This window comes from Alligator sinensis, unplaced genomic scaffold (assembly GCF_000455745.1).
Source record: "Alligator sinensis unplaced genomic scaffold, ASM45574v1 scaffold150_1, whole genome shotgun sequence".
In the NCBI taxonomy this organism is placed as follows: Eukaryota; Metazoa; Chordata; order Crocodylia; family Alligatoridae; genus Alligator; species Alligator sinensis.
Genome location: NW_005841840.1, coordinates 3,654,322 through 3,664,166, shown reverse-complemented (window position 1 = coordinate 3,664,166; position 9,845 = coordinate 3,654,322). Strand labels below are relative to the sequence as shown.

Below are 9,845 nucleotides of genomic sequence, written 5' to 3'. Positions count from 1 at the left end.
CTTTCCTGCCTATGCAGGGGGTCGGAATTGAACTATTGAGGTCCCTTCCGACCCTAACATCTATGAATCTAATGTGCTCCACAGAATGCTGCCCAATGTATTTCATTGCCCAATGTGCACATTCTTTCTTTAGCTGGTGCGTGCAGTTCCCCAATGTGGATAGCCTGGTCTCCTTCAAAAAAGCCTTCAAGCACTGTCCAGTTTGTAAAGTTTTGTACAGGGAGTCTGCTGCTGGTCAAAGTGGGGAGTCATATGCAACTGTCACTGCCACCAGAGCCTGTGCTCACAAGGTGGAATTCGTGGTTCAGCATGGTCCATTACCAAGCTGAGCATATGCAGTACTAGCAGCAGTTCACAAGTGAGGAGCTGGAAATCACACCCAACACACAGTGCATGCTTAAGCTTCGCTATCTCCTGATACAGGGAGTCATTCAAGTTCAAGTGAAGTTTGTGGGGGAAAATGCTACCTGGTTCATGGAGATTCTCATGTGGTTTGAAGGCCAGCAGACTGATCCACCATGCATACAACAAGCTGATGGACTTGATAAGCAGTCAGACATACGGCATCATAAGAACTGTCAAGCTGTCATCATCAGGGATCCAGGTTTCCCATTTCCCAAGGAAAAATAGAGAAACCCGCAGATTTCCTGGTTTTGCAAAGAGCTCTGTAGGCTGGCAGTTACAGCCTGCAAGAGCTAATTGCAAAAAGGGCGAGAAACCCCCAACCATGTCCAGAGGGGGAGAGAGAGGACGAAAAGGCAGGACTTGAGGCTCTTAGTTACCCAAGGGTTGGCTTAGGCTCCCTTTCTTTCCTGGAGCCTGTAAGGTAAGTGGGACTTGCAGGGGGCTGGGGGTTGCAGGTCAAGGCTGGGGGGCACCGGCAGGGCTGGGGTGGGAAGCTGGTTAAGGGCTGAGCTGACTGGGAGAGAAGCTGGTTGTGGGAAGATGGCTGGGGGCTGAGGGAGTGGGGAGGTGTTAGGGAAAGCTGTGGAGTGCCTGGCCAGCTGCAAGTGGAACCTGTCCAGCTGGCGGCATGTGGACCGTGAGTGGTGCAGTGTCAGCCTGAGCGGGGTCTGCACCTCCATGTGCAGCTTCCCTGAAGGGCCAATAGCCCACCACTCTGGGTCCAGTGAAGCGAATTAGTGTGAGAAGAGCCCTTCCCTAGAACTATGAAAGAAAGTGCCTGAGCTACCAAAGTCTGCATCAGCAATCATGCTGAAGAAAGGTGAATCTGCTATTTTTAGTGAAATTCTGACAACCGTGGGCACAGAGGATGTGTCCTCAAGGCAACCTTGTCCACTTCAAACGCAGTACATGGAGGATCTACCATCAAGACTTGGACACTTCCTATTTTTCTTTCAAACATTATGGTTGCAGACATCAAGGCCATCTTCATAGACGGGTGAGGAAGAGAGCAAGTTGCCACAAGTTTGAAAGAGTGGACTCATCAGGGCTGTAAGGACTAGGCTGAAGGACTGGATCTCTTGCTGAAAGGATTAGCCAGACCCTTCAAAAATTCCAGCATGAAATTCTAGTGGGAAAAGACTAATGGTTCTCTATAGGAAGATGATGTCTGAGATGCTTATGCATTACATGTAAATCATTATACTATTATACTTCAGCTTCCTACATTAAACAGAAACTGCTTAGAGTTAGTGGTCCTATGCTAACACCATCCTGAAAACCTAGTTCAACAAATAGGCATTATATTCCTAATAGAACATTTTCTGTTGTTGTTCAGTATATCCCTTATTTGAATAAGCTGAATGTGTGTGTGTGTGTGTGTGTGTGTGTGTATGTGCGCATGTGTGTGTGTGGAGGAACTAGTACCTGAATGACCTGGCAGGTGAAGAGGTCAAAAGTTGTCCTAAATAATGGACTACTTGACATCCCATTTGTGATTCAGGGAGATGTGTGTTCAGATGTCTTGGCAAATGTTTACATGGACAGCAGATATAGATCTGATGGTGGATGCGTCGGTTCCAGGATCTTATTGCCTCTCTGTGCATGAGTCTGTATTTGTTTCCCTCTCTTTTCAATATATTTACACCTCAGTTATTTCCTAATTTAAGGTATTTTACAAATTGTAATGCATTGACCATATAGCGCCTTCAGGCAAAGTGTAAAAATGTACCTCTCCAATTCATTGGGACACCTAGCCCTTATTTTGCTATATAGATGTCACCTTCAACAAGCCTTGTTAATGTATACCAACTTCCATGCCAGTGAGAGATGTGTAGCAGTACCAGGCCCTCCTTCAGGCTGGTTTTACTGGTTATCATCTGTAGTAATTATAAATAATTTACTACACAGTTTTTAATGTACTAAAACCAAAATGAAAGAGACTAATTCTTGCTAAATGCATCATTCCTTTGAGTTTTAGGACATTTTTTTCCGGCATAGTCATATTTACTGTTGACTGTTCCAAGAAATCAGCAATATGAGAAAACAGTAGGTCTTTTTTCTATCTGAAGATGAGTTGTAGGAAATCAAGTGATTAAACTGCAGAATCCTGACGTGAAAAGGGAAAATGCTGAGGAGACGCTAGAAGATTAAGAGATCAGATGCTATACAAACTGCATGTTTAGTAACAACCAGTTCTGTGAAAAGAACTAGTGCTCATATTCTCTGGTCTAAATGGGATTGACAAGATTGGTCTCAGTAAAGGGTGTCTGGCTTTTAAATTCAGTTTCTTTTGGTTCTCTATTCAAATAATTTTGCAGGAAACCACTGTCCTCTCCAATTATTTGTGAGCAGAAGTTTAATTAGACTTGTATGGTGAATAGGATGGAATCCGAAGTTTGAGAATACTTAGAAATGTTGAAGATGCGTAGAAATTACCAGTCAGTGCAACATACAATTCTTCTCTGAAGTCTAGAGTTGGGGGTAACAGGAGACCTTCAGATTGCATGCAACGTTAGGGACAGACTCAGACTCACTTGCCCCTAAGTGCTAGGGAAGGATCCTGTCTCCAGCACTCACTGCTTGCAGAACTTCTTTAAAAGCTCTTTTCAGTAATAATTTGGGCCCAATTTCTTTGAGTTATAGTCCAAGGCAACCTTTTTATGAGTGGGGAGAAAGGGAGGCAAAGGGAGTATTTCTTCCTTTGCCTAAAGCCGAGATACTGCAGTTCCTGTTCACCCTGATAGAATACAGCACTGACACACTGACCAAAGAGACAAAAATATGAGGCTTTTACACCATGCCAGTTCACTTATGGATCACCTCAACACAGGTCTCTCATCTCTGGACAGATCTTAGATGCTCTATAAGCAGCGCAGTCTTGGCAGAGGTTGTATCAGTTCCCCACAACACAACAGGGAAAATCCTAGTCTCACAGCTCTAACAAAGCTGTTAGCATTTCTCCAATTTTTCTCCAAAGGGGATCAATGTGAGAAGAGCCTTTGTATATGACTATGAAAGAAAGTGCCTGAACTTCCGAAGTCTGCATCAATGATTCCCACTAAGGAACAAAACACAGATCACATCTCTTCCACCGCTACCATCTGGGAAAAGACTACAATAGAAGGTGCTGGCCAGAGCTCATACCACTGACCAGAAAGACTGGTGGGGCATATGGGACCACCACCTAATTAATCCATTTCTGTCTCCCTCTACCAAGCTTTCCTGCAAAGCTCCCTCTTGTCTGCAGCAGTGGAACCTATTCCTCTCATTGAAGTAAAAAGTCAGAGGTTTTAATTCTGCTATCCCAACAGAAGTTTTGGAACTACAGTTTTAATTCCAGATATTTGCTTAGGATTCAAGTCCTTGGCAAACTTACTTATAAGAGTAAGTTACCAGCATTTTCCAACTCCCATCTCCAGTGAGCTGGGGGACACCTCAGGAAAGCAAATAGTTACCCCTCTTATGCTAGTTAGGGGAGTCAGGTGTCAAAACTTTTACATGTAGTAGGACCAGAAAAAAACAAAAATATATACATAGGTGTATTCAAATGTAGCGCTTAGTTGTCATATTGCTTGCATGCTGTGGATAAAGTAAGATCTGAAATTTTCTGCAGTGGTAGAGTATGGAAGAAAAATAATGCATCCAATCTTCCTTGAAAACCATGTTTGAGTAATAAGGTTTAATGATCCAGCCTCTCCCCTTGGGCAAGTATTCTGTTATAAACCGTGATCCAAAATGGCATACATCAAGCCGACAATGTCTGGGGGTAAAAGCATGCTCTGTTACAGTGGTTATATTTTCTTGAGTTAAATGAGGTTTTTTCCTTAAGTTACTTAGTGAGAAGAATTATTCTTAGTTGTAGAAATGTTCTTAACGGGCTCTTCAGAGGGAGGCAGGTATCAGTGGCCGTGTCTACAAGTGCAATTAATGCAAAGCAACAAACTCCAGAGTTTATTGTTTCTGGGTGCACCATTTGAACACGTGCCTGGGAGCAATAAACTTCAGCGCAGGAAACTCTGGAATTTGTTGCCGTTTGAATGTGTGCCCAGGAACACAGCATGATGAGCTGGGTTGGAGCAGCCCCAGCTAGCAGGGGGTAAATGTGCTGCACGAGTTGACTGGAGTATGACGGTGCTTCAGCACTGGGTTAGCTGGCAGGCACCGAAGCACTCTCATGCCCCAACCAGTCCCCTCTAGCATCTACACGTGCGCTGATACTGAGTTTTTTTTACTCTGCAGCAGGATAGTGTATTTACAAGTACAATATTTAGAAGTACTATCCTGCTGTGGAGTAAATTAGTTAACTCTAACCTAACAGGGGCACATATGTAGACACTGAGACATTTACTGTGCAGCTAATTAGTCAACTGCATAGTAGACATCTCGTGTAGATGCCTGTCCCTGTCCCAAAGGTATCAGGTCCTGTCCCAAAGGTGCAAACAGCTAAAAACACTGCCACAGACCTGTGGGATTAAGCATGGCTGAATTATTAATCTAAAAATAATGAAAGTTGAAGTCAACACTATAATTGACATAAAATAGTGAAAAAGAGTATAATCATGGCTAGGAACATCTTCCAATAAATATGTAAGAAATTAAAATATGTTACTTTAGCCAAAGATGAGAACCTTCCAATAGCTGAAAGATATATGCTCACAGAAAAAATAGTTAATTCTATTTTTGCTTAAAAATTACATTTTAGACTGTTATGAAATTTGCCAGCCTCAAAAACAAGGATAAACTGCACCTTTAGGAGAGTCTTTGAACTCTTGCTCTATGGAATTACAATGCTCAGAAAATGGCAAGTTAGTGCATAAAAGCCGTAGATTCTTCTGTCTGGCTTCACCAGCACTATGCAAATAGGAGCAGTTGCCTCTGGTTACCAGACATATGCCTGCAGGGAAAAGAAGCTGGGTAAAAAAAGGGAAGGAGCAACTATAAAGCAGTAAAAACAGAATAAGCACAATGGGGGAGGACTTTTGTTTGTAAGAACTTTGTGTACTAAGGGCAAAATCATCATCATCAATGATCATCCATGTTTTATTATTTTCCATGGACAGCACAGAAGTAGTCACCTAAAGATACTGAATAGTTCAAAAAGAGGAGGCAGAACAGATATGCAAAACTATCACCCATATGCACCTACTAACTGAAAATGAAAGGTGATTTCTCAACTTAATTCAGAGAAGGTGCTGCACATTCCTTCTCACGCACAAGAATTTGTTCAGAAAATTCAGTTTATTACGTTAAGAAACGCTGTCATATAAAATTCAATACAACTATGTACAGAATAAAGGTGTTTTTAGACGAACCAGTAGGCATTTCTTTAATACTTTGTCATGATTGCAGCACTTGCTTTTGAGAAATGAAATAAATCCCCAAAGCCCTATAGCAGTGTTTCCCAACCTTTTCCAGCCCAAGGCACGCTTGCATTAAAAAAAAAAAATTTCTACGGTGCACCAGTTAAGGCATTCCCCACCCTCATACCTATTGTAGCTCATTGCCATGGCAAAATTCCATGGCGCACCTGTTCATTTCTGACAGCACGCTTTTGTGCCACGGCACACTGGTTGGGAAACACTGCCCTATAGTAAATTTGTTTTATTTTATACATTAATGAAGGTGATTAACTTCTGAAATTGTTCCCTGTTACATTGGTGCTCATTTGTTGTATTCCAATCTCTTGTGTGTATTTATTGTGAGGAAGCTACAGTTCGGCTTCATTCTTCCTTGTCCAAACAGAAAGGAAAATGTTAATGCAAATTCCACAAGCCCCATGATGCACTATAGACTTCAGTGATCCAGTACTGTGCTTCTCTGATGGTTTTCCCAACTCTTAAACGCTGTAAATGAACAATGCATATTTTTAAATGTTTTCCAGATCCATCACAGAGGCAGACTTTTTCTTCTGCATGGCAATCATCCTGAGCTGTAATTAAAAACAAACAGTCAGTTTCCCTTTTCCATCAAAATCATTATATGAAATGTATGGCAGTACAGTTTCAATAAGCAACATGTGATGTAAGAGATGGAATAGGCAGATATAATTGAGATTTTGGATAACTCAAGAATTTTTCACTCTGTTCAATAGATGCCATATGGTTGTGATCTTATTTTTGATAGAAAGGAGTTAAGATTGATAGAACTTTGAAAAACAGAGGTTGCACTGCACTAAAACAAAACGCATTAAACATCCAGAATACATATATATTTTAAAATGTAATCTGTATAAAATCCTGCAAAATCCTGTTTTATGAGTTATCTTTTTCTAGTGGTACAGTCCTATTTCAGTCATGGCTGTAAAACTACTAAAGATAATTGATTATTTAATAGATTATTTCCTTTTTCTTTCCTAGAGCATCTTTTATCTCAACTTGCTACATAAATTACTTTGCACAGACACTGAACCACTGAAATGCCATTACCAGTGAAGGGGCAACAGCGAGGTAAAAAAGTGATGCATAGCAGCACAACAGTGGGCAGATAAATATCTGGGCCACCACTACTTAGGCAAACTGATCAGAAATGATCTATGGTAACTCTACAGTAGGCAGAAAAAAGTAAGTATCTGTAACATTTGTGTACAGGATGCAAATATGTCCATAGTTTCTAAGTGTCTTCCTTCCACACTCACTCTGGGCACATCTACATATGACGCTACGTTGATGGGCAAAAACCATGACACTGCACCTACGTCATCGTAGCAACATGCTTGCTCAGTATAGCGCAATACTAAGGCACATAGCAACTAAAAATAACCATGCACGGCTGGCACAGAGCAGTAAGGGCTGTTACTGTGCCATAATTTAGTACTTCCAAAAGGTACTAAATGATGGCGCAGTAACAAGGGTGCTGCACGTGTAGATGCACCCTGTAAAGCTTAAACAAATACAAAGAATGACCATTTGCCCTTCCAGAAAGTGTTCTTTGAGCTGGCATAGTCACTGCCTCCCCAACCTCCCACAAAAGTGTGGTTGTATACTTTGGGGGCAAGTTTGGACTCTTCTGAATAGTTGTGTTCATTATAGCTAAGTTCTGTACATCATTGGGAAGGCAGAAATGGCAGAATAGCTTTGGTGCTCCATCAGTTTCTTCACAGTCTGAAGAAGCAAACAGCTGAAGATTCAGCATGTGGTGATGGACCAGCTGGTCATCTCTAAGACCAAATAACCATTCTTTCTTCTTTGTGTATAATGCAGCCCACTATAGGTGATTGGCAAATTGTATCATCTTCAGGATGGTCTGTATCAGACTAGGAGCATCAGACTGGAGTGATGCTCTCCCAGGTCTAGCACTGGATTCAGCAACCAACCCCAGTGTATAATAGAGAATATAGGGAAGAGCAGACTTGGGGATAACGTTTCCATGGAGGTAAGTAAAATTGGTTCTTTTGGAACATGTTGGTGGCAGCGAGATTTCCCCTAGTGAGCACCTAAAGCATCCTCCATTTTCTGGCAGAAATGATGAGCAGAGGTGAACAGCAAACAGACTGTTTTAATGCAAAATGAGGAATGGATTTTTCTGAGAGGCTTGAAGGAAGCCAAGTTTTAAGAGTGGAATGTGGAGGTTCTGTGTTGAACAGGTTTGGTTTGTATGCACACATAAGGCCTCTGAGAATGTTTGATACCATCTGCTGAAAGGTGATCTACACGAGACACTGACTGTACAGTACCTTGTTATTACTGCACAATATGGTAACAAGCTACTGTGCTGCAGTACCAAGCTCCTGCACAGTCAGCATCACCAAGAAGCTATTCGGGAATGCTACTGTGCAGTACCTCCGATTACGCGCAGTCATTTAGTACTTGTGGATGCAGTAATAACTGGTCAGTCAGAGTCTTGTGTAGATGCAGCCAAAATGTGTCAGGTATGTTGATATTACAGTCACATTGTGACTGAACTGAAAAGATCTTCTATAAAATATGTTTTACATCATGAATTGGATCAAGAGTTTACGGAAGCCAGGCTTTAGGAGGTAGCAAAGCATTTGCAGTTCCACAAAGACACCATTTCTGATGTATATAGCTCTCTTGATCAAATTGTGGGGCATGAAATCAACTGTTTTGTGTAATTAGCGATGATGGCTGTTTAAACTTTATATTTTAGTCCCACATTTTGACCTAGATTTTATTTTGCACAGAAGTAAAAAGATGGAACCTTCTTTTCCTGTGTTTATTTTCTATCATTCTTTGCATGCCAAAAAAAAATCCATATCCCCTCATTAGTATAATGAAAAACATATGAATTCAGAGCTGCCATTAAATTTATCTCCAAACTCAGATCACATAAAAAGCATTGAATCATAAGTATGTTTGAGAAGAATGCATTCCATCGAGTCTTGACTGTTTGAAGAAAGTCCGGCATTTGGATGACTATATACTAGTTTGAAATGACATTTTGTAATATCAGAATGTCTCATTGCTTATTAGCTTATTTATTATGTCAAACAAACTAATACCTATAAACTGAGGAGATTCCAAGACAACATTTTTTTCTTGTGATATTCAAAGACATTGATATGTGATCGTAATCAGGATGTTGTCTCGTTAGAATTAGGTACCTGTTGAGATGCAGTGGCTGCCCTCTGCTCTGCCTGGCTTAGCCGTCTTTGAAGCCTGTTGACTTTTTCTTCATGTTCTATCATTAATTTTTCATTCTGTATAAATAAAAAACCTTATTACAAATGTAAGATTCTGTTAACAGATTGATGCATATTGCAGTGTGAAAGCTTTGAGCTAAAAAAGCTTAACCAATGCTAAATATTGGAACTATTTAACATCTACAATAAGGAAAGAGAGATTGTTGTGATAGATTGTCAAGAATTTTCAGCTTAAACAAAAAAATGCAAAGCCTCTCACATTTTTTTATTTTACAGTTCTTTTACACGCAGTAGATTTCAAAGCCAGTTATATTAATGTCACATTTACAGTTAAGACATCTTATAAAAAGTTGGCATATTTTATTGGCAATAACTCTCATATGTGATAGTATAACTAGAGGCGGGCAAGTGTGGGGACACCAGTCATGGGTGCTGATGTAGAGCCTTCAACATGGCGGCAGCAGGAGCCCATGTGTGGAGAACCTGTGCCCTGGCTCTCTGACACTCAGTACTGCCCCCTCCCCTGCATTTCTTTCCAGGGTGCAAAAATTGCTTATACCCACTGAGATACAAACATACTAACTAGATGCAAAGCAGAGGAGAGTAGGCAACGAATACTTCAAAGATGTCTCCTCTTAATGTAGGTTTTTCCCTTTATTTTCTACGCCAAAAAGTAGTGTGCAAAACCAAAAATAAATCTTCCCCCCAAAAAAAGCCACAAAATCCAAAGCAACCAACACTCCTTGGTCGTATTTCTCTCTACCAGCAGTTTTATAAATCTGTCCCCTCCACCTTGTCTTAAATAGTGCTAAGGAATAAAGCATGATGTTAAAAGACTAAT

The 9,845-nt window shown here is 40.9% G+C and overlaps 1 protein-coding gene across 6 annotated transcripts in view; it reads right to left on the bottom strand.

The window, feature by feature from the left end:
* Positions 1-5,443: 5,443 nt before the first annotated feature.
* The window catches only part of SCLT1 (sodium channel and clathrin linker 1), an 81,460-nt gene continuing 77,058 nt past the window's right edge, over positions 5,444-9,845 (bottom strand). For 5 of the 6 annotated variants that reach the window (XM_025204521.1, XM_006015611.3, XM_025204528.1 and 2 more), the window contains 2 exons: positions 8,966-9,061; positions 5,445-6,334 (listed from right to left, as the gene is read on the bottom strand). In XM_025204521.1, the coding sequence (XP_025060306.1) occupies positions 6,272-6,334; positions 8,966-9,061 (159 nt within the window). In that variant the 3' untranslated portion in view covers positions 5,445-6,271. Of the gene's footprint in view, positions 6,335-8,965; positions 9,062-9,845 lie in introns of all 6 variants that reach the window. The other variant, XM_025204512.1, reaches the window with a different exon arrangement.